Source organism: Haemaphysalis longicornis, unplaced genomic scaffold, assembly GCF_048455015.1.
Source record: "Haemaphysalis longicornis isolate Haplotype H1 unplaced genomic scaffold, Haemaphysalis longicornis Haplotype H1 scaffold_1, whole genome shotgun sequence".
NCBI classification, from domain to species: Eukaryota; Metazoa; Arthropoda; class Arachnida; order Ixodida; family Ixodidae; genus Haemaphysalis; species Haemaphysalis longicornis.
The window spans coordinates 457,210,625-457,235,883 of record NW_027526203.1 but is presented as its reverse complement, the minus strand read 5'-3'; the positions used below and the strand labels follow the sequence as shown (position 1 = coordinate 457,235,883).

General features: G+C 46.0%; 1 protein-coding gene across 1 annotated transcript; it reads right to left on the bottom strand.

The window, feature by feature from the left end:
* Positions 1 to 111: 111 nt before the first annotated feature.
* LOC144156086 (uncharacterized) lies at positions 112 to 24,532 on the bottom strand. Its single transcript, XM_077687878.1, has 6 exons — positions 24,119 to 24,532; positions 20,546 to 20,701; positions 15,726 to 15,795; positions 7,642 to 7,821; positions 5,702 to 5,790; positions 112 to 612 (listed from the first exon to the last, which is right to left on the bottom strand). Exons 2-6 carry the CDS (start codon positions 20,629 to 20,631, stop codon positions 564 to 566), a joined length of 474 nt encoding a protein of 157 aa, XP_077544004.1. The 5' UTR covers positions 20,632 to 20,701; positions 24,119 to 24,532; the 3' UTR covers positions 112 to 563.
* Positions 24,533 to 25,259: the final 727 nt, after the last annotated feature.

Below are 25,259 nucleotides of genomic sequence, written 5' to 3'. Positions count from 1 at the left end.
GTGCTCGGCCCGTGACCACAACACTCCCCTGTGCCACCCGAGGCAGCAGCTTTTCAGCTGACCACTCTTCGTAGCACACTGATTATATAGTGGCAAATAAAAATGCAAGGTTCTTTTAGGAAATCAGGTTTATTGGAGCAAACCTGTGCACTGCAACATGGGCGACTATTCACAAGGACACATCGGTTAACAAGAACACAGCACTAGTTAAATCACCCGTCCTAACCAGTCGGTCCCGCAATCTCCTTCCTTGTCTTCCTCTTCCTCTTCCCCAGCCCATCTCTCTAACTGCCTCACACCCCTAGGGGGATTGTCCTTCTCAGGTTTTTGTATAATTCTTGATCCACAATATCGAACAATACAGCCACCAGGCATGGTCCTGCACGAACACTTCCAGGGTGCAGCTGAGGCATGGCCTTCAACATCCAGGTCCTGCACGAACACCTCCGGGGTGCGGCTTCGCCTTCAACAACCAGGTCCTGCACAAATACCTCCAGGGTGCGGTTGAAGCATGGCCTTTAATGACCAGGTCTTGTGCGAATGTCTCCGGGGTGTGGCTGGTGTCACAAAGAGCCACACTTTTGGTGGCTCTGACCAGCCCTTTCAGCTTGCCTGCGGAGAAAAGAAATTGTGTAGGTACAGTCATGAGCAAATGAAATCCAAACACGAAAATAAGAAGCAGAGCATGCAAAATAGAAAAATACTGTTCGTGGAGGCCCAATAATGGCGCACTGTTGGTATATTTGGAAAGCCAGATTTCGAAACTTCGGTACTGTAATTAAGCCACATGTCAATTTCGCATGAATCGAAAGAAATCGCGCTATTTGTAGGTTGTGTTTTATATTTTCGTGATACACTGAATGGTTTAGACGCGTGTTGCACTGGCGATTCACACACGTTAGGCGTAGTCACAGCCAAACAAACTGAGCATCCATACCCTCAGGTCTTTAGGTGGAAAGAAAAATTGTGGACTGTCACAAAAATATGAAGCTCACGAGACCATGGACACCATACCCTCAGGTCTTTAGGTGGAAAGAAAAATTGTGGACTGTCACAAAAATATGAAGCTCACGAGACCATGGACACCATAGTTGGCACCTAAAGTGTGGAGCCTAACGGGTTGACGCTGCACACTGGATGCCTTCCAAAGCATACAATCGCATGCAACATGCCACAACAAAATTCGCAAAAATTTACGGACATTCTCCTGGCCGTAGGCGTGCGCACAGGGGGGGCAGGGGGGGCGGCCGCCCCCCCTAATAATCTGGAGGGGGGGCGCCAAATTTGCCCCATGCCTTAACTCAATCGAACCTGTCCCGTAGGGTTATGAGTCGACCACGCGTGTGTTTTCACGATCATGGCAGCTGAAGAACCCTCAGGTTACCTTCCAAAAGCTGTTTACTTTCAGCCCCGGAAATGCGAGGACTAAAAGCAGGTCGCTGTGAGAAACATGTTATCACTTAATTTTCATATTTGCAGCTACTGCGGAGCTTGTCCTCCTACTTTTCCTCGCAAATAACGTGCCTATAGTACTGAGCAAAATAGCCGCATAAAAAGAATTTCAGAACAGAAAATATTACCTTCTTAAATTCTTACGAATTTCAAAAGCTAGCATTCGAGCGCTACGCATGGAACCACATTGCAGTTCACAAAAGACAGATGTGTCATGTGCTTTAGGGAGAATGGAAGTTCTTTCGGCAGTGCGTTGTGAAATTGATGCCGCATCCGCCCTGGGACCTGCCCCCTTTGCCGATGTTACACATGAAAGTAAAAACTTCTGCCCAGAAATATTTTGTATGTGTTACAATTCCATTTCATTGAAATAAAAATTTTATAACAATTCCTCGTCTTTCCACACTGCGTTCTGACCTTAAGCCTTCAGTGGGAGGGGTCGGGAGTTCCCGAGGGGGGGGGGGGGGGCTCAGGTAAGACTTTGCCCCCCCCTAATCGAGAACCCTGCGCACGCCTATGCTCCTGGCACTCTGGCAAGAACTGTTAAAGTTGAGTTAACCAAGTAGCCCAATGAAACAAAGGCTAGCCACGTGAAACAGAAATAAGAGATCAGGTGTGCTTTCTGTCAAAATGCCTAGGTTTTGCATACCTTGATGTACACCCGCCCAATTTTTTACCAATATCACAGGAGCGTCGACTGTTCGGTCGATCAGCACTGCGCAATGGAGTGATACGGCAAACTCGGCGAGAGTAGCCGCATGCGCACTAAGCAAAGGCCGCTGCTGCCATCGGCTGCTAGGCTGTTCCAAGAGCAGACGGCCGCCCCCGATTTTTATTACTAGCTTATCACACTGCCTGCCATAATTGAAATTTTTTTTCAAGACCAGGCATGTGGCGCCAACTGAAAACTGAGTAATCAGCATTGTCGAAGGAACCTTGCGCTGAACAAACTTTGCGTTCGGCAACGCTGATTACTCTGTTTTCAGTTGGCGCCACGTGCCTGGTCTTGAAAAAAAATTTCAATTATGGCAAGCAGTGTGATAAGCTAGTAATAAAAATCGGGGGCGGTCGTCTGCTCTTGGAACAGCCTAGCAGCCGATGGCAGCAGCGGCCTTTGCTTAGCACGCATGCGGCTACTCTCGCCGAGTTTGCCGTATCACTCCATCGCGCAGCGCTGATCGACCGAACAGTCGACGCTCCCGTGATATTGGTAAAAAATTGGGCGGGTGTACATCCTCAGAGCTACTCCAAGAAAGGACATATTATGGGCCAGCACTTTTTTAAAAACAGCATTCAAATGATACGATCGAAAGGAACTAGATGCCTTTCTACAATCACCGAGTCACGTTTCTTGTGGTGGCTTATGCCGACCGCTGCTGATCTCTAAAAAAAATTGTGATGTCAAATTGCCCGAAAGTGGCTGGGCAGTTGCCACTGCTTTATCTGTTTTATTTAACATTTCAACTGTTTTTTTGAAGTTTGCAGTAAAATTGGAATCATTATTTGGATAAAGCAGTCTTTTTTACATTGTATCTGGCTTCATGGCCGCTTTGAACATGGAGCAGCTGCTCTTAACGGGGGATGGAGGGAACAACCGACTGAAAATTGGATTGTTTTATTATAGTTCCAAAATATTCTAACGCTCTTTGAGAATGTCCCCACAAAGTGGCATCCTCAGATGCACACCAGAAGTCTTAAAAATGGCACCAAACGTACCCCCATGTGGCCCCGCCTGATCTCTGCAAAATTCTTGTGATGAACAGTGGTGTTTAGATTGTTGTTTTTTTTAAAACACGTGATAACATTTATTTTTATAATTATGTACAAATATAGCGCATAGTGGCTTAAATTTTTCTGCAGTTCACTGTATGCCTCAATGGCACTGCGTTAGTTGAAATAGTACTGCGCATGCATTGCTGAACGCAAGGTCGGTCGCCCATCATTCTGTTTGCACGCACACTTTTTTTCCCTACATATTAGAGTGATCTTTTAAGCCTGAAGTTCGCTGTGCTAGTAGCATAGTCTCATTTTTCTCCGAATCTGCGCAAGAAGCGACAATTTCAGAAAAAGTGAAACGCAAAATTTGAAGTGCGATTTCTCAAAACACCATTTCCGCAGAGAAAAGAAACATCTTGACTATCTGAGTTCCCGAAACATTTTTTTGCGAGTTCTTTATCAATGCAATATACACATTCTGAACCAGAAAAAGCATGTTCTCAACGAAATTTTTTTTTATTCCATCTTTCTCTCAAAAATGAATACAATTTGTGTTTGTGGTGTGTATACATTTTTTAAAAATAAACGGTTACAACCACCATTATTATTTTGGTTCAGAAGAAAGCCTAATGTTCCTTAAGACGAGACAAAAGCTATTGTAAGAACTATTACATATTTCTGTATGAAATTTTGCACACGGTTAGTAGACTCATACATACCCGCCAAGATTTCAAGTCGATTGCTCAAAAAGCAGCGAACTTAGCCGGAGACGTAGTGGGACACCTGCATCCACTATCCATCCCCCCTTAACTGTTCCAACAGGAAGACTAACCATTTGTAGGGCGAGCACAAATTAGTCAGCAACTCAAAGTAAGAAACAAGTATCTGCCGTCCAGTTTCAAGCCAGACAGGGGCTAAAAAACGTTTTGCCAGGCCGTCCATGCAAAGATTTCTTAATAGTGTGTCTTCCAAACTACAGGCGGAGACTTGTCGCCATCTGCAACCAGCACTGCCCCCAACCCCGATGGGACATGCTGTTCATTGTGGTTCTTTATATTTTGTTGTCTTCCTGTCTTGCAACATTTATCGGCTTGCAAAAGTTGGCAAATCTACTTGTTTCGTTAAATTTGGAAGTTGTCCCATACCAGGTGAACTCATTAAAATTAGCTAGTCATTAGCTACCAAACTGAAATTTGAACATTGAATTAATCTACCAAAATTTAATGTAGCTTCAGTGAAGTTTAAAGGGACACTGAAGTGATATGTGATACTGGAGCGTTACTGATACTGAAGTGATACTGAAGTGATACTGTGATACTGAAGTGATACTGGAGCGCTAGGTATGTCATCGGAAGTGATTTGGAAGTCGCGAGTTCGAATCCCCGCGGGTACGTGCTTTATAAGTTAACTTTTTCGTTTTCCGCCGATGTTTTATATACCGAGTTCACCTTTTTTTGGGCCGCAACGTTCATTGCTCCGCGAACTAGTTCACAGAACGCGCGCAGGCTGGCACTGGCGCGCTAGCGAGTTCTCGTTGGCGTGCTGTTGCCATAAGCACCGAATGATTGCAGGCAGTGGGCACAGGCCAGAATCAACAGACCCTTGGCCTGGTGCGAACACGCTTTTTACGATACAGGCATGAGTGAGGCAAGCTACAAAAATGGGGGGAAAAGTGCATGGCATTTGAGCGTCTGCGGGGACGCGGAGGGCGTTCATGCAATGCGTAGGCCTCTGCTAGTGAATGCTACGATTCCAAGCCGTCCTGGGAGGCTTATCTTATGCATTTTACAGCCGACAACATGGCAGAAGCGCGGTACGATGATTACTGAGATATTGAGAATGCCCATCCAACAACGCCATCGGTTGTGTTTTACAGAACCGAAACCGAAACTTGTTTGATTGCTAACCTTGGGCATCGTCCAATCACGGTGCTCCCTCCTCCCAACGTCACAGCGTTAGTTGGTGCGGCCACCGCAAACCGCGCATAGTAGTTTTTCTTCTTTCGCGCTGTGTAAAATAATTACCGATTTGTCAACTGGATAAACGATGAAAAGTGTGCTAATTTGAGCCAGTCTACGCAGTGCAAGCAAAAACGGGAGCTTGACAAATTCACTTTTAAGGCAAAAGTGTAGAAGTACCAAAGACCACTTGTACTCGTTTTCTGTATATGAATCTTCCAGTATATTCCACGAGGGCATTCTGCCCCTTGTATCTACCACACAATCCGAAGATTACCCTGACCAGCCCTACATCTTACCTACTGATACGATTTTCCTGACAATGATGGCATGAATGTCTCCAGTTCACTACATGATCATGCTATGAGGTCAAGGATCACACACCCTCAACTGTCAGCAGCCAGAAGGGGGTATTTGCAATACAGGGCATTCTACTAAACATAACACATGGCCTAGCATACAGACGTATACACCCCGTGTAGCAAATGCCCCCACAAAGAGATGCGCCGAAGCTGAAACCGATTAGTGTGGTCGCCCATCAACCCCCTGAAGAAAAATGGGTTAAACGTGCTCACCGGGGAGAGGCGAGCACGAACAACGTGCTCTGATCCAGCGAGTCAAGCAGGCAGCACAAGCCAGCAGTGCCCTGGCCACAGCTCCAGTGCTGCAAGGAGACAGCACGCATAATACAGTTTATGCTATCAACCAACACGGTACCGGCTACCATTCCTAAATTACTCTCCCTGTTCGCAATAGTCCAACATCTGCAGTGGCAAGATACCTGCAACCAGCATCAGACAAATGGTAAGCAATAACCGCATCCATCCTAGATGAGATCAAGCCCCAATATGGCGCCCTACTGCAATTCAACATCAAACTAAAAAAATTCCTAGCACCGTTCGTGGAAAAAAAAAAAAAAAAAAAATCACATATACTGTACAATACAATTTCAATGGCATGGTCAGAGTCTAATTTTTTTTTTACATACCGAGGAGCAGAGCTGGCAGAGAGCGCTGCAAAAGTATTCCGAAAAACCAATTATCAAACTACACGTGTTAGACACGTATCATACACCGGGATAAAAGCGGGCTTGTACGCGTCATTTGGAGCAGCTCAGGAAGCAGGAATAATGCTGTTTAGGAGAAGCTTTGGAGCAATAAAAGGAGTTTTGGAGCAGTGAAAGTCTGTTTGGGGGCAGATTTCTGGGGTCAAGCTGCAATTTTTAATTTTCTAGAAAGCACACACACACAGACACATGAAAAAAACTCGGAAAAAAAGATGCAGCAAAAGAAAAGATACCCTTGTGTATTGCCTGGCCACTTGACTACGTAATGCAGGCTTTTATGCACTAAAAAACAAACTATGTATACCCATGTCACACACCAAAGTTCGGCGCTACACGAGTATACTAAATGACACTGACACAATTGGCATTTCGTAATTGAGCAAGTTGGGGGAATACATTCGCATTAGCCTCCAAACTGAATGAGTAGACTTGATAGCAGTCGTCCATTACTAAACAAGGAGGCTTGATTGATTCATTATGAGGTTTAATGCACCGACGCTACACAGGTGATGAGGCACACCATAGTGGAGGGCTCCACATTAATTTTGACCCACCTAGGCGTTTTTAACAAGGTTTTATAATGAACTCTACAGCACTGTGTTTAAAACATGCCAGTAAATCAATACTGCCTGAATTGCCTTCAACCGAGAAATGACCATGGCCAGACAGGAGTGTGTGTGTGGTTTCACATGCAAAGAAAGTAGCGCAGTGAGACGTATGTGTACAGTGTTCCCCTCTCCTGAGGGATGTACTTTGTCGGTCAGAGAGGAAGGTGGTGTTAACGTGTTAGATTAAGGAAGCATGCATCAGAAATTAGCCGAGCCTAATCATACCATGGGAAATATTGGCCCGCAGTTTAGGAAAACTGTGCGTTTGTATCAGCACAAACATGCGCTAACCTGAGACCATATGTGGAAGCTCCATAGACTTGATAGGGGTGACGCCTTTGTCACCTGTGGTGGCCCTCACACTGAGTGAAAAACGCCTTCAAGGAGCTATGTTTTCGGTCACGTAGCAACGACTTAGGCATTTGACGACGGCCTAAAAGGAGGTGGACGTGGTCATGCTCATTTCTTGTGTGGTTTCTAGTATCTCAGATTTTGCCACAAGTACTCTTATTCCTATAAATAAACATGTATTTCATAGTATGCCCTCCTGTCCATTTCTTCTAAATTAAGCCTCCAAAACGCCTTGTCTAGGCTAGCTGCAGGTCAGCTCAGTGAAATGGCCTGTCCTTGGGCCCCTAGGTACCATTCCATTCCATTCATTGGAATGGAATGGTACCCCATTCCATTCATTGTGAGGTCCCTTGTCTGATGCCCTCTCCAACGGAGAACTTCGCACTCCCCATGGATGGTTGGTTGCCCATGCCCTCCATGTCAATACGCATGGTGCTTCCATCACGTGCCAGAACAGCAGCACTATGTTGCGTGTCATGGGCACCCTTACCATGCAGGTTGCCGACCACAGGCCAGTACTGGGGTGGTCCCAAGGATTCGCTCTGGGCGACCGGCCGCAGTACCACCATCCCACCCGGACAGCCTGGTCCACAGGCAGCCGCAAGTCGTGGTGGAGCACCAGCAGTGTAGTGACCGTGGGGGCCACGCCGCTAGGTCTCCAACGTGGTTCCTGTGGTGGGCACAGTGTTGTCTTCAGCCACAGCCCCCAAAACGGGAGAACACAAAAGCAGCTTCAGCTAGGGGGGAACTATCAAAAGACCAGACAGATTTCTGGATGGTATACCATCCAGAGATCTGTCTGGTCTTTCGATAGTTCCCCCTTAGCTGAAGCTGCTCACAACAGCGCACCTCATAGCCAAGGTGTAACGTCAGTGATGGCACTACGATTGAAACTGGGGCTTATTTGAAGTGCGAGGTGGTTCCTGAAATGTCCACAAAATATTTCCCCACTTGCCTGGACTAAATAACATTTTAGGCAACTCCAGAGGGGCCCCTCAAGACTCTTGTTTCACCCTTACCCTTTAAAGGGGCCATGAAGACAAATGAATTCATTAATTAATTCAAGCTTAAGCTTGGTTTATTCAAAAGGTTGCCTCGTTAGAATAACACTGAAACCACTTTTAACGTGAATTTCACCCAAATAAGCTACATAATGAGGAAAAAAAAGAATAGGCATGTGACACCCTAGCTACTTTTCCATACTGAACCTATAATGCATTATAGGCATGGGCGTCCGGAAGGGGGGGGGGGCAAGGGGGGGCAACTGCCCCCCCTTCGAAATTCGGATATTTTTATGCACTACAAAAAAGCTGCACAGCTTGGTTAGCCCATAATTAAAATAACTTTGCCCTGAAGGACGGAAGAGAGGAGAGAACGACACCGACATTCTCTCCTTTGTCCCTTCCTTTAGCACAAAGGTTTTATTTTTAATTATGTACGTGAACCAACTAGCCCAACAGTCCACGCTACTCAAATGATTAGCACACTCAGGTCCTGCGTATCTGTATGGAACGCCCTTCAGGACTGCGGACAACATTGCACTTTATACACTGACTAACATTGCCGGTCATGTGACCGCAGTGAAAGAGACTGTGCTGGCATTGAAAGCCAGGGAGGCCAGTAGTATCTTTATTGTGTGAGCCATTTCAGCAGACTTCGTCACGCATGTCATCTCTCAATTTGCCCAGAAAAACCCGAGGTGTCTGCAGCTGCTATTCAAGGAAGAATTACGGAGTGCAGTTGTGAGTATGTGAACGTATTGTGCTGTGTGCTGGTGCTCAGTTGGTTGTGAGTATGTGAACGTATTGTGCTGTGTGCTGGTGCTCAGTTGGCGTGAGTCGAGAACCCTCACGCAGCGAGACTGGCCACTCTTCTTTACAAAGTGACGGTAACTTTTCGCATATTCTTTATTAACTTTATTTATTTGTTCGGTAATAAAATCCCATGTATATTCTCCAAGTATGATTCTAATTCGCTGTTTGTAATTTTTGTGACCACAAATAGCGCCTTTTTTGCTATCCAACCGTACCCCCCCTCCCCCCCCAATGGATGCCCCCCCTTGCAAAAAGTTCTGCGGACGCCCTTGATTATGGGCAGATAGTTGCGATTCAGGCCGACAAAGCCAGCTCAATTTAAACAGGATTAAAGCTTGCAGAACATGCTTCTTGCACTTAAATTCAGTGCACTTTTTTTTTTATATTTTACAGCAGGAAGAATGGTCGGGCATGCAATTAAGTTATGAAGACAAACATCGAAGCACTAGTGCATACTGCGGGCACTATGCTGGTTACAGCTGTACAGCAGTCTGGCACTTTGGGGTTGTCTCGCATGACACGTACTGGCCAACTGGAATTAAGCGACATCTTATGTGACCCTTCCTGTTGAGTTGTACACAATATTTCACTAAACGATTAGTATCAACCGTAACACAAGTAAGCCAATTACAAGTCCGGTTAAAATCACAACAAATGTGGACAGCAGTCTCAGAACGGTGTTGTGGTACCACCTTTGAAGGTAGACAGCAAACAAAGACAACAAAAGACACATTTCACTGTTTGCAGCAGCCTTAATCAACATACTATTGTCTGTTTCATGTACAGTGAGGTCCGCTGTTAAAGGGAACTGCTGAGTGCAGTCACCAAGAAGTGGCAAGAATCGGAGACTGCCAGCTGGCACACGCGCACTGACCGCACGATGTGGGAGCAGCTGCGCCTCGTGTGCTAGCTACGCCGTGCCACTCTGCCGCTCAGCTTGCGAGAACTGGGAAATTTAGCACTCGAAGGATGGAACAATAGATAATACACTTTCAGTTCGTGCCGGAAAACAAGCTTACTGTCACTAGTAGCCTCAGCTCCCCCGAAGGGCAGTGCATAAAATGCCATGCTCAATCGATAGCCATATCCTCCTGCTCACGAGTCCATAAAATGTCTCTCTGGCTGGAGTAACCTGCTTTCATGCTCCTCCTTCCGTATGGCAAATGTCTCAGCGTGATAGAGTAAAAAGGATCCACATGCTTAGATGTGCACTTTTTACAGCCTTGGTTGCCAGGGTGAAAATGTCGGTCATTTATAATGCACCAGCATCATCACCACCAAGGCCCGCCGCTAAAGGGAGCTCAACCCCTGGCACATGTGTACTGCATTGAAGGCAGCAAGACAGCTACCAACTGGAAAACCGCAACAGCGGTGGCTGACAATTCCAGCAATAATTTATGACATTTTACACAGGAGGCAGAAGCTCGAGGCAAGCCAATGCTGAATAACTGTGGCAAGTTGGTGCAGTCACCTGCCAAATTGTTTCACCCCCATCCTTAGAAGTTCATGCCAGTACTCTCGTACCACCTCCCTTCTCTATTTTGAATGCCCTCGCATAGGTAACTTGAATTGCGATCACTGAGCCCAAACTCTTATATTTGCAAGCATTTAAAGGTGTTGAAGCTGAAAGGCAAACGATCCATTATGTCTTGATATTTTAATCCCTTGTCTTTCTGAAGCACTTAGCGTACTTACTCTCATAACGAACCCACCCTTTTTTTTTCGCAGAATATTCAGTATGAATTTGGGGGGTGGGGTGATTATGTGGGAGAAAGTTCAACAAATCATTACAAGTTGACATTTCAAACAGTAAGAATAGCTATCAAAACCTTGATTGATTGAACTGTTTAACGCCCCGACGCAACGCAGGCGATGAGGCGCGCCGTAGTGGAGGGCTCCGGATTAATTTTGACCACCTGGGGTTCTTTAACATGCGCCGAAATCTCGTACACACGGGCGTTTTTACTTCTCGCCTCCATCAGAAAAGCGGCTGCTGCGGCCGGGAATCGAACCCGCGGCCTTGTGCTCAGCAGAGCTATCAAAACCTTACCTTTTCTGTAAAACACCTATGCAATTATGTAACATCCCAATTTAATTTTCATTCATAGGGTGCAATTTTTAAGCTGTGACCCATATGGCATTCATGCTTGTGTTGACCATCGCCTCCTTTACTACTACGATGCCTGCAGCGTCGCGCCGGTTCCCATTGCTGCCAGATCGCCAGCCTATTTCACTCACTCACCGCTGGGTGGCGCAAGTGACCGATCCTCGGTAGCGGTTGCTGGCGTCAGCTCATGCCGGGTTTTTGTGCGCGATTTTGCTTCCATCTGAAGTATATTACAAAATAAAACTTGTATCCCTGCGTTTTTGTTGTTATTTTAGATGACTGTGCTCTTTTCCAGAGTGCTTTATAGTGCAATCATTAAATGAACAGATTCTGTTTCCCTAGTACAGTGTATGGGTACGCGCTTTAACTGTATCGGTTTTGTTGCTCTTTGGCGGATATATTGGCTACTTTGAATAGACAGGTGTAACTCCCTACACGTAATCAGCTTCCTGTACAGTTTGCTGTTCTGATATGTTCTGAATGGTTGTGTTTCGACTCATGACAGCAGCGGTGAAGCTGTCGGTTTCATTGGGCAACGATACGATCGAGACGCGCATCCGACAACACACGTACGTTTATTACAAATTCAGACAAATTAACCGGCATAAAACAGCTCAAGAACAATTGTAAATGAACACAAACAAAACAGATGTGAAAACAGAGTTGTTATGTTACACTGCATGCGCCGCACCTGCACGTGCATGTGGAAAGCCGATTTTCAAAGTTTGAGAACTTTTCGTGAGAGAGGCTTTGTGCACCACATCCTTCTCACTGCATTCTTATCGGTCATATCAAATGCATGGTTGGTCAGCAGCGGCTTGATGAACTTTCTGCATATAAGTTCCACCAACTCTCGCCGATGACTCTCGTCGGAATTTGCGCACACCAAGACTGGCATTGACGTGATGACCTCAACACTGTGCGTCAAGCATGCTTCTAGGGGCTTCGTAAGTGAGCGACGATCAGAAAGCATGGCGTCAACAAACTTCTTCAATCCATGCAGCAGTCGCACTAGCTGCTGCGTCGGATATGACAGCCCACCTCTGTCCTGGTGGGATATCAGCCCGTCCGGCGCAGCTTCCCCTCGGTTTCTGGACCAAAGCAACGCACTTGTCACATGCGATATTCTCTGCGACAGCACGAGCTATGTATCCTCCGACGAATGAAAGCGCGGCCATGTCTGCTGTTGGCAGGAATGGTGTCGCCGACGTGCAGACGTCTCGTAGCGCTTGCTGTGCCAGCTTAACGGTGGGAGACGGGGTGATCTCAGTGCTGTGCACGTTGCTTCCGACAATGGCCCGGGATGAGCAGAAAGATGTCGAGCTGCTGACATTGCTGCTCTTTGAAGAAGCCACGATTCCGGTCTTCAGCATTTTTTCTATGCCGCAAAGGGTGCTCCGCACGTCCAACATATCGTTACAGCCCGCGCAGCGCCGCAGTATTCCGAAGAATGATTCTATTGGGTCGCTAGAAAGTTTCCTTGTGAAAACAAACTGAAACCGAAGCTCACTCAACAGAAGCCTGATGCACTGCACGTTAGAGACAGTGGTGAACACGAGAGCATGGTAGGTCTCCTTTGTGAGAAAGCTGTCTTCTGAGCTTGTCTCTTTGAGGTTTTCAATGTATTCGATGAATACAAGTTCAAGCCACTGAAGTCGTGGATCGTCAGGGTCAGAAAATTCCTTGGTGTCTGGATTGTTTTGGTGGATGTGCTGTTGGCAATTGCTCACATCCATAAGCACAAACCACTTGTGCATGTTGCTCATGAACTCGACTGTTGGGCCGACTCCTGCAAACTTTGCGTCACAGGTGTGTCCTGCCTGGTCTTTCATGAAACTCAAGGCAGCGGTTACAGCTGGCGAAAACACTTGCAGTGCAGTCTTGACTCCCATCTTTTCGAGGTTCGATGGGTAAAGGTGTCTTCTGGTGAGGAACCGGACAGGCTTCACACTGCTTCCCCGCTGCAGCTCGTAGAGGTCCTTAACATACGTCGATGATATTTCTTGGTTTTGTCCGAAGTCCTTGGATAAAAACTGTGATCGAATATTCTTGATAACGTGACTCTGGTCAAAAGCAAGGAGCAGTTGCCTAGATGGGTCGGCCGGATGAGTTACTTGAGTTTGCAGCTGCCCTCCCGACAAGATTTCCATCGCTGCAACGTTAGTTCTGTGATTGTCCGTAACCAGCCGGACAACTTGAAATCCAAGTTCCTCGGTTTTTTTTATGACATGTCTGATGGTTTCTGCAATTGCAGCTCGCCCGTGCAGCCTTTCGTAAAAAAATATCCCACGGGAATCTTAAATTTGGCGTGCAACCCACAGAGCAGAAAGCAGAGAAGTGAGTTGGCGAGTTCACCTTTATCCGATGCAGATAAAAGGTGGTCAAGATCCTTGCTCACGTCGACGTCTCCAAGAAACACGTCTCTTTGTTTGTGCATGGTACTCGAGCCTCTGCTTAATCCGCATCTCGTCCACAACAAGGCTGCAGACCTTTGCCTGCGGCGTTTGGAGGCACTCCAGCTCGGTGTTCAGCCTTTGCTTCACCAGGTCACTGAAACCGGTTTCTCCTGAAGCGCTTCCCAAATACTTTTGTAACGTGGTGCGACATGGAAGGCCGAGCAAGTTTTCAGTTCTGATGTATTCATAGGATTTTGTTGAAAGGTTTCTGAGAATGATGCAATGTCTGACGGTAATTTCGCTCCATGCCGGCTTTTTCGCCTCGTAGTTGACCACCTGATCCATGATGAGCCTTGCTTTTGCATTTCCCTGGTGCGCGTCATTCACAATGCTTAGGAACTTGACCACGTTGTTATCTTCTTTCAGACGAGCAAGCTCCTTTTTATAGGCATCAACAGTTGCTTGCAACCTCTCATTGCGTGCCTTCCATGCTCGTTGTTTATCTGTCCATTTTTTCCTTTCCAAGTAAGCTGCCGAGGTGTACCGTACTTCTGCTTGCGTGCCAATGGTCCGTAGGGCACACGCAGGGCGAGGTGTTGCTGCCATCGTTTCTGCCTCATCCATGTCCGTTTCGCAATCTTGGCAGTCGCTTGAAGACGTGCGTTGGCCAAAAACATCGATTCCCTCCATCTCTGAGACTTCGCCTTGAGTTGAACATGCTGCGACCGTGGCAGCATCTCGTGAAGTCACTGCTGGTAACACCAACGTGGATGATGCTTTGTGTGCAGCACTAGTCGTTCTTGCTGGTGAGGGTTCCCGCTTTCTTTTTTTGATGCTGGCGTCGCTTCTTGTTTCTCTTTTCGGAGCCGGCTTCATGTACTTAGGGTAGTGCAGGAAAACACTAGGCACAGCATTTTGCTTCAACCTACGCCTTTTCGTGTCAGTCCGAAAATCTTCCGGCCGAAAGTGAAGGCTGCAGACCACTGAGTAGTTCGACGTTGAGTTCGGTTCCCAGTTCTTCCTAGAAATGTTCTTTAACCACTGCGTTTTCAGGGCTTCGTCCACTGGGAACTCATGGTAGGAGACATTGGGCTCCTTCTTCCGCACGCTTGATGTACAGAATGGAACGCAGCAACATCGCATTCTTCGGCTGGGAAGGTATACTTATTTCACGAGCAAAATCGTCGCTTAATTAGCGGGCAGTCATTACTTACTCGGCTTTAACGACAGGAATGCTGGCAAGAAGCGAGAATGCTCAGTGCGCGCTTTGCCCGCGGATCGTCTGCTACCGTGCGACGGGACTAGCGGGAGAGGATCGGTAGCGGGAGGATCGGTGGGTGGCGCCACCACACGGAATTCAGGCGCAGTGGGAGAGGGCAAGACGGGCACGCTTTGGGGTGACGCCGCAGGCATTGTAGTAATAAAGGAGGCGATGGTGTTGACATTTACAGGATTTTTTAAAATGCTTTTCTCTCCCTTCTTGCAAGTACTGTGTCTTGATATCAAAAAACAAACTGCGCGAAAATTAACTGGGACAAGAACACATGAAGACAGCACAAGCGCAGTTTAATGTTACTACATAACGAATCACCCACTGTACTAGAAAGTGTTTTTGTCCCCGTTAATTTTCGCGCAGTTTGTTTTTTGAGACGCATCATTACCAACTCGCCCAACTTTCAACTCTTGATATAAAGTTACTGCGGTCGTCGACGGCCTCACCAATCACGCCGAGATAAAAACATTGAGCACAACATTCGCATCGGACTTTTATCAAGGTAACAACAAGGCTAGCTCTCAAGGAGCAAAGTGGAGATCAAGTTAGTTACCAGAGTAAATACGGTAAATCCTTGCAAGTATGCACAAAGCCACCCAATCAAAAACACTGTGCTCTTGCTTCGAGTGTTACTCTGTTCCTGTTGTGTACTGCGCACTGTAACAAAATTAACAGATTTGTCAACTGTGCACTATTCTGAACAACGCGTATTTACTTCCATTCAGTCTTTTTCTTTCATTTTGCTATGGAACTTCCGCCTGTATATGGATTATAACAAGCACACACAAAAAAAAAAGAGAAAATTAAGGTATCAGTAATGGTGCCCCAAAGCCAGAGGACACGGAAGCAGTTAACTCAAGCTGCGGCAGGATAAGTCAGGTGCTGTCCCTGTATAAAACGGGCACCAAAGTTACGTGACCAGTAAATGCACTAAAGGATTCTGCTCATATGCTCACAAGCAGAAAGTGCTGACTCTCCACTCACCGATTGTGAACGAGGACCAAAGTCCACACTGCCTTGGCCATATCGAGGGAGACCGGAGGGGCCTGGTGGCCTGCAGCATGGCAAAGATGGCACCATTAGACAGGAGCCCCACCTGACTCGCGTGAGCCCATGGCACTGCGCAACGTTTCCCTATGAGTACTGGGTACGTAGCGAGAAAGCGGAGAGGAATACTGTCACTTTGCAAAGTACAAATGCAGCTTAGGGTTAAGGTAATTTCTTTTGCAGAACTTTAGGACCGTGTGAACAGAATGGTTGTCAAGCTTAAAGGGGACATGCAGACCAAACAACTTTGGTTCATTCGAAAGACTGCCTCGGTAGAATCCTACTGACACCACTTTTAAGTACACATCGCTCAAATAAGCTACATAATTAGGAAAAAATATAATGGCCATGCAACCCACTGGCTCATTTCCTGCAACAGAACCTATGATGCCATATGCCCAGCTGTGCGATTGGCTGAGGCTGGCAAAAGCAAACACAAATTAGGCAGGACTTTTATAAGCTTGCCGAGTGAGCTATTCGAGCTTAAACTTAAGGCGCATTCTTTTTATAGCAGTAAGAATTGTGGGGTGAACAATTAAAGTTACAAACGACCACGTAAACACCCAAGCAGTTAGTGCGGCACTTCGCCGACTGACACTGCCTAACACACCCGTCGGACGTGTTGGACACACTGACCGACTGACATAAGTGTCACGATCACTGACATGGCCGTGTTTGTCGAGTCACAGCTGACGTTTTAGGAAACGATTAGTATGAACCCTAATAAAAATACAGCAAGTATACAAGTCCAGCCAGAAGCAAAGTGCGAACACTGACACTTCAGCAGTATTGCACTATGAAAGTGGGCAATAAACAAGATAACCAAACGGCCGTCTGCAAGATGGTAGCAGCCCTGGTCAGCAGGCTATCTAGTTTTAAGGCCCTGCTCTGAATACATCATTGTCGACATCACAAAAACACGGTTTAGTGAGAGAATTAAAATTTTGACTTAAAATCTAATTTCTCAGAGAATAAAGCATCATGTGCTTCCAGACAAGTGCCGAGGGCACTGTAAAACACTAAATCTTTTGAATAAAACAAACTTGTATTTTGCCTGCCTGGCCACTTTAAAGGAGCCATGAAGAGAAAATACAACTTCGTTTAATTTGAAAGACTTAGGATTCAGTATCTCACTCAGCTCCATTACAGCCACAAAAGATGTTTTTTAATGAAAAAAAAAAAAAAGCGAGAAGTATTTAAAAACTTTCAAATTTTGCGCCACAGTGACGTGTTATGAGCAAGAATGGCGTCATACGGGCCAACAATAAAGCATAATTTTCAGTGCGCTAACTGCACGTTAGCATTCAAGTGATGCAGTCAAATGGAACTAGAGGCCCCATTACAGACGTCCAGTCGTGTCGTTGCGACAGGTCAGTTAGGTGGCTGCCAATCGCACAAACAAGGTTCCGTGACGTCGTAGAAAAGCTGCGGGAAATTGGCTAGGGAGTCGCGACTGCTTCACATGTTTTCTTTAATATCTCCGTTATTTTTCTGAAGATTGCGATGATATTGGTATCATTGTTATCGGGACTAAGCAGTCTTTCTAATACACCAACTTGTATTTTGTCTTCATGGCTCCTTTAATGGGGCACACTGTTAGAAATGTTTTTTGCTGTCCAACCAATTTTGATGAAACTTCATGGGCTTGTTAAGTTTTTTAGCTAATTTCTAATATTTAATTAGTTTTGATGGAAGGTAATTAGTTTCAGAGGTAAATACCTTTTTTGATTGTTCTTAATCCTTTCAGCCCCGATTTTTTTATTTCGAGCAAAACGGTGTTTTCTGTGTTTTCCTAAATTTGAGGGTGCCATATATGCCTACAAACAAAAAATAGGGCTGGAAGTAAAAGTAATCACAGATTTATTAATGATACGATTAATTAGCTAGGTCATCTGGCAAATAAGAATTTTATGTTAAGCAGACATCACTTTTGCAGCTTTTCCTAAACGTTATGACTACATGAACCAAACAAAAATTAGCTTTGTAGTGCACATATTTATCGCTTTACAGGCTTGGGAATAAAACTGAGACCGCCATTTTTTTTCAGCCTCAATGTCATAATTTCATCGCCACCGGATCTTTTTCTTTGTAGCGTGCAGCTCCACTAAAATGAAACAAGAGTGATATCTATCGCAATATAGGCATCATTGAAGAACAATTCCCCAAAAAACTATGTAGCAGCGCTATATAAAACAGCGCTGGAAACAGGACTACAGAAAGGGCACGCAGACGGGGCGCTGACTAATAACTGATTTTATTGTCACTGAACGGGCAATAAATACGAAAAGAAAGACACGTGAAGAAAGAAATAACAACTAGAGAACACAAAAAAAAAGTCCTGTTTCCAGCGCTGTTTTATAGCTCAGTTATGTACCAACTGGCCCGCCTTCAATCTGTGTTACTATGTAGCAGTTTTGGTTTCGTTCTCTATGCGCTAGAGGAACTTTTGTATGATGGCGTCAATTGACATCACCAGTGCCGAAAGGGTTAACCGAAAAAAAAATCTAGTCAACAAAAAATTACAAGCAAGGCCCAAATAGATACTAGAAGTTTTGGAGAATGCAATGTTTTTCTGTATGGCGATCACATGCAAGTTTACATCAATTCTAACTTCTACGTTTGAAGTAGCCCTGCTAAGCAATTATAAATAATACTAATTCAACAATTATTGAAACATGAATGTTTCCAACATTGCACGGTTTAAATATTAAACTTTACACTGCAAAAGAAATGATCTCCCAGCTGCACTACAGGATGGGACGTACCTCGAGAATTTCCTGTGGCGAAAATGAAAAAAAAAAAAAAAAAAAAAAAACCATGTAAAAAATTCAGGGAAGCTTGCACTCACGCGCAAGACTTGAATGCCAAAGCTGTTGTAGGTGATCACTGATGGGCACAAAGTGGATTTTTAGTATCGTTGTGGTGTCGTGGTTGACGCCGGCAGCATGCCATATCAATGACCTTACGTTGGGCAAGGCCAGAGTGAGCTCGTCATTTTGGCTGGCCGACATTTTCGTACGCCACTTTCCAAGCGCGACTTATCGTCTCTAGCGGATGCTTTGCACGCCGAGCCTCTCGAAGCGCGGCCTCTTCCTCAGCGGGGCGAACTATCCGCGGCTGGGCCATGTGGAGTGAATGATCCCCTACAGCAGCTTTCACATTCAAGTCGAAGCTCTTCTACGGTACGGAACGCATGCATGCACACGACAACACGAGGACGAACGAATGAAAGGCGTACACCATGACGTGTCTTCCTCATTCTGAGCAAGTTTTGCCATGACACAGCGAACACTGGAGTGTTTTTGTGGCCAATGTTGGCAAATTCTCTAAGTGGGTATGCTTGGCATGACGAACGTGCGCTCGAGGTACGCATGCACGAGCGCTCGGCCTTTTCTCGGGGAGTTTTCGAACAGCTTCACTGTTGAAATGTTTTTCATCGAAATTGGCCTGTACGGCTTTTATAAGTACCTGGTACTGTTCAAGTACCAACTTTTCGGAGCAAAACTGCAAATTGCAGAAAAAGTCGAGATCTAACAATGCTTTTTGGGGTATTTCTTGGTCCCGAAAGCCCATGTGCCCCTGTAAAGGGATTAAAAAAAATAAGGCTATTTTATGCTCCAAAGCTACATGCGGGGTTATAGGCACGCTGTAGCAGAGTGCAGCAGATAAATTTCGACCACCAGGGAGGGGTCTATAACGCGAGCCAAATTTTCAACGCAAGGGTGCTTCCATTGTCCACCACCACAAAAACGGCTCCCACAGCGAGAATCGAATCCACACACACAAGGGCTTGCATGCGAAGCCATTGATTCCCACCAGGCTTTGCCCAATTCTTACAGACTGCGAGACACGCATCACATGGCGCCCCGGAAATTCTCGCTTTCCTTCATGCGATTGATTTCACCCAGCTCCCCCCACCTGTCTCAAGGAGACCATTACCTGCGTGACTGTCGCAACGGTGGTGGGATAACTACCTGCAAACCTTAAGGAATCTAAGGGCTGTAAAATAACAGGCAATACCAAAGCGGAAGGCAAGGCTAAAAAAAAAAAAAAAACGAAAGTAAAAGCCCCTCGTAAAAGTGCCAATTTTAACTTCCCAAGAAATTATTAGCAGCAAGATCCCACTAAAGTAGACGTGCCTTACTCGACCAAACCTGGCAAGGAGGTCAGAATGTTATAGCTGTGCCAAATACAAATGGCACGAGTGCAGGCTTGAAAAATTAACACACGGACAGGCACCATTTATAATCCCCGGGCAACACCCAAGGCCACTGCTAAAGTGCATGGTATATCCCCCAGTTTTGATGTTGGTCTACACTTGTGTTTGCCTGCATAAAACTGCATTTTCAGAAACTAGATCTGCAGTTTGTTGCCAGCATCACACTGAAAAAAAAAAAAAACAGCACCCATATGTATAAGGTGGTTATTTAGAGCTTCAGCCAAACATTTCCTTTTGATTGCCGGCACATGTGGATAAAGGAACAGATTAGGAGCTGGTACTGGACTAGCTGGAGCGATTCACTGTACAACGATCTCCCCTGGCCCTGTGCACTCCAGAAAGCACTGGACGTTACCAACAAATCAGAGGAACAAAGGGTGGCAGAGACAAAGCGCATCAAACAACTGCCCTTTGAGTTTTCGTACCTGCTGGTAGTGGACTTCAGGCTGAGGGGAGGGGGGCAGGGCAAGTTCCTGGCTTAACAGCGCAACAAGACGAGGGACAAAGGGAAACCGGCACCCGCCAGGGTGGGACTTGCCGTTCGCCGTGTTGCGCCGTTAAGTCAGGAACACTGCCCAGGGACCAACCACGCTGCTGGAAGACCGTGTGGGCCGTGGTGCACATCTGCTGCGTGCAATGCGACAGAATCTGGGTCACCGGGCTGCGGCATAATGCAGGTCTTCATGTGCAGGACCTGCAAGGTGGACAAAGAAACCGAAATTCGGTACCAAAGCACTAACAAAAAAGCACCAGACATGTGATGTGCCACAGAGAGTCTATGAATTAATAAAGACCACCAGGGTTCTTAACCTTTTCAAAGCAGATGGGGTGTGTGCAACAAGGTAATACAGGTGGCGACAAAATAAAACTGACCAAGCAAGCAGTGTGTGACAACACCTACAGGACCAGCGCCTGCTGTCGCGATAGCTTTGCAGGTATGCGTGTCCTTCGGTACTCAATGCATGTAAATTTTTTTTATTTTGCCCGCAGCGTCTCGTTCCTTTGGAATGTAGCACCCACAGTGTCCTGCGCTGCGAACTGAGCGAGTGGCACGATTGTCCACAGTGGCTTGCATGCACTGAAACCATCTTCACTGCCCCATTTTGCTTCGAGATAGCAAGTTTGTCTGATGCTCTTGTGGTTTTACTGACTGTAAAGCAAACTGCCGGAGCATTTTTGGCAATAAAGATGTACGTGGCGAACAGACAGCTGATATAAGGACCAGCAACGGTGAAAGCTTGCCAGGTTTATCGTTTGCTACTTCAATTCATGTCTGCTTTAAAGCCAATCAAATGCAAAAAAAATTTGCAGTTTCTAGAGTTACGTCCTACGTAAACCAAAATTGAAAACTCGAGTTACGTCTGCCGTAACGCAATATTGAAAACTAAAGTTACGTCCGACGGAACTTAAAGCCAATGTTTTGAGTTACGACCGGCGTAACGTAAAGCACAAAAAAATTTTACACCTAACGGCAACAAATACCGTGACGCTCTATATGTGTAATTCACACGCAACATTGGGGTTCCTCGATTATCAGTCCCAGATCGTCCGCGGACTGCCCGAGACATGATCGGGTGCTCGATTTTCCCACGTATTCCTATGGGACTTCTGGTCCAAACGCAGTCCTCGGACTGCCGGCGGACCTTCCGGACGGGTAAATCGAGGGGGCCAATTATTGAAATGGTCGCTTGTACGATATATGACGTCAAATTCGAAAGCACATATGTTGCTGCTTTACAGCCAAACCGGTTCGGAATGAGTAAATCATAGGCAACATGCTCGACAGTGCCGGTTCCCTTCGGTCGAGTGGTCGGGACCGTGATACAAGCGCCCACACTACTGCAGCGATGTGGGTTCGAATTCCAGCTGGGTTGGTGGAGCTTTTTTTTTTTTACTTAAAGGATTTAAATTTTTCTGCACTAGTTCATGCACGTACACTTCTTTCCATATCCAACAGATGCAGGCAAAGGATAAGACAGGAATTAACAAAATAGAACCTCCTTACGTTTTTTTATTGTCAGCCAGATCAATTAACTAAAATTTATCAAGATTTCTTGTTTTCTGTGAAGAAATAAGCGAGTACCAGGGCATTCGCTTATTACCCCAAATCAATTATTTATTATTAGGGGTAGGTTATTGATCGACTAACCTGCCGATTAATAGATTAAAGCTTTAGTCTCGATTAATTGTTTTAACCGGTTTTAGCTTGTGAGCAACAGAAAGAAAAATGCCACCTTGAAATCATACGAAAGCATGGCGAGTAACATATTCGTGTTCAAATAACCCGCCTTGCGCCAAAACGGAAAACAATGCCAGTATGCGAAAAGGTGGAGTGATTAAAACCGAAAACTTGTAGCCAAGGCAGACGGGAAAATAGCTACTCAATACACGAAGTCGACTTGTTCGTGTACCTATGAACTCTTGTATCTTCATACCACAGGGCAAAATTTCGAATAAAAATTACAAATATACACGGCACAAAAAGCGAGTGGGCTATTATATATACCGTTTTGCCGCTGTATAAACTACAGTAGAATGTCGATAAACGGAAATCGCTTAAACGGAATTGCCGCTTAAACGGAACAGTAGCCAGTAAGTTGGTTGGTTTTGTATTCAGATAACGTAAAAAAACTCTCGGTAATCGGAACTAAAGTTTCCACGTCACCGTTTAAACGGAACCAGAAATGGAACTTCTTGTGAAACTAATTGGCATGAGAATCAGCTTTTTACGGTTCCGGCTGTTTCGTGATTGTTTTTTTTTCCTCCCTCCTCATAAGCCTCGTCTCGTTAATGGTCAGCCGTGTTAGCGCAACGAATGCAGCATCGCAGTTCTTGTTCCAGTCGTATGGTCTCGATTTAAGACGCCGAGATTACAGGGCTCTGCTCCTACTGCCTCGTTCGTGCCATCGTGGTGCTATTCGCGCTTCATTACCGCGTTGCCATCTTCTACATTCGGTGGCTCGTAAGCACTCGCGAAATTGAGGCCTCTAGCCTCCGTGAAGATGCTGTTGCAAGGACTCAAACAAACATATTTGATGCATTTGATGCTCAGGGACTCATTGTTGCCAAATTAACTTTGTGAGTGCTGTGCCTAAACCACTTTTAGTTTTTATGCTTTCTGAAAAACTATCAGCTGCATTCACCTTCTGATGCTTCGAGTTCCATGAAATGGTATTGATAGTGTGTACGCACATAAATTTGCGCTTTCACACATCGATTTCGGTAAACGGAACTCCTGTTAAACGGAACTAATTTTTTCGGTCCCTTGAAGTTCCGTTTATCGCGAGTCTACTGTATTTCTAAGCAAAGCGCGATTAATCGGCGCCACCTGCACTCACGACGGGTGCTGATGTTCTGATTCTAGAAAGGTGCGAGTGACGAAGGAGCTGATAAGAGTCTCTTCCGCATCATGCGCCGTGATGACCCACTTACATCATCTGGAATATGATGTAAGTGGGTCACGCCACACACTTGTCACAGTGTGAACAAGCGTATGAGCATATTGATCTTATTTCTGCTACTACATAATTATTTTTGGTCATCCGCCATCTTGAGTTCTAAAGCCATGCGGGAAAGCCACCCGTCACGCGGAGCCGCAGCCGTGCTGCCGCAGCCGTGCTGCCGCGCGAGTGGCAGCGGTTACAAAGAAATCAAAGGAGAAAAATTTTTGAGGCTGACCACGCTGCGAGCACTTGGCTACCAACCAGTAAGGGAGCAACGAAAATGGAAAAAAAGTAAAAAAAAAAGGGGTGCTTCGGCCACCGCAGATTAGTCCCGCGAGCATGCACGTGACATTCATGTGAAAGGCACGGGTGATATGGGTGGTTGCGGGAGGTATTGCAGGGCCAGGATATTTCGTGCACGGGTTCCCCGAAAGCCAAACGTTTTAAGGGGCGCGCCTTACTGCCAGTTTAGGCTCGCCGTGGCGGCCGCTAGGAGGACCGGTACTGAAAAAAGGTCCATTCAAAAGGTCCATTCAAGCCGGCTCAAATGTCATAGCAAACATCGGATTATTGTAGTAGCAAAGCGCGAATCTGTGCGATACTTAATTTTATTCACTTAATCGATTAGGCATTAGATGGCAATGGCATGCGTTCGGCGTCTGAAATACCTTGCAGGCGTGGTCCAGCACTTCTGTTCAGCAAAGCTTCGGGCTTGGCTCGAACGCGGGTCGAATGAACGCAGACCAGGGTTGAACGCGGAGTGACACAGGCACGCTCACAGGAGCAACTGACGGTGGCGCGGTTGCGCGCAACGTTTTTAGTTGTTGTTCCTGGTGACTTGGCACCAAAGTGAACTAGAACTAGTTCACTCTACTTGGCACATATACCCACGTGGGGGATTGGCTAGGAATCGGGCGTGAGGGGGCTAATGCGCGCGCTTAATTAAAACGCCCGAAAATTATGAACTAGCAATTGATACGCAGAAAGAGAGAAAATAGAATTGGTTGAAAGTTGAAAGTAGAGTTTGGGCAACGCTAGGCCTCCTCGGGATAGTTTTTAGGCTGCGCGCGCATGTCACCCCCCAACGCCGATGATGATGACGATGAATGGCCTCCCTTATGAATAGGGTGGCGGCATGCGCCATGTCGCCTGTCCTAGTCATTTAATTAAATTTAGTTAACCTTCAACTCGTATTTCTTTTTAATTCTGCCCTGCCGCTATCTCTGGCTGTGATGACACTTTATCGACTTCTTCCCTCCTTTATGGTCCCTGGAAATATGTAGGGACCGTATACCTCCTTTATATTGAGGGACTCTGGTACCACAGAACAGGGAGGATTCTGCTGGCCAGTTAATGCTTCGATCAGCTGCAAAGCCCAGTGCCTCAGGACGTGGGCCTGGACTTTCCCCCAATTCTAGCTGGCTGAATCTTTTGACATGGTCGATTGTTTCTTTATCCCTGCCAACCTCCCACACGTCTCATCCTGGGGCAAATATTTGCTGCTGTAAGTTCTCTCAAGCAGACAGCCCAGACCTCAAAGAGCAACGCACTATTGTTGTCGTGAAAGTTATCTTTTGGATCCGGATCTTTAGTTTGCTTGCTTTCTTGTTTTAGCTTTGCTTGCTTTAGTCTGCTTGCTTGCTTCCCAATGATTCTTTTTTTTCCATCCTCTCCACCCTCATGAGCGTATCTGTTTCCTTCACTTTCTTTTTAACTGCCCCCCCCCCCCTCCATTGTTTATTTGCCGCGGCCAGCTTTCACGTCCTCAAAACGTATTTTACTTAGCTCTTCCCTCGCTTCAGATTAAGC

Excerpts from the sequence above, each read along its gene's own strand:
- LOC144156086 (XM_077687878.1), bottom strand. The coding sequence starts at position 20,631 with ATGTGCACCACGGCCCACACGGTCTTCCAGCAGCGTGGTTGGTCCCTG. Across the intron at positions 15,796-20,545 it reads ACGGCGCAACACGGCGAACG|GCCACCAGGCCCCTCCGGTC; the intron begins GCAAGTCCCACC and ends GCCATGCTGCAG. Across the intron at positions 7,822-15,725 it reads TTGGTCCTCGTTCACAATCG|GAACCACGTTGGAGACCTAG; the intron begins GTGAGTGGAGAG and ends TGCCCACCACAG.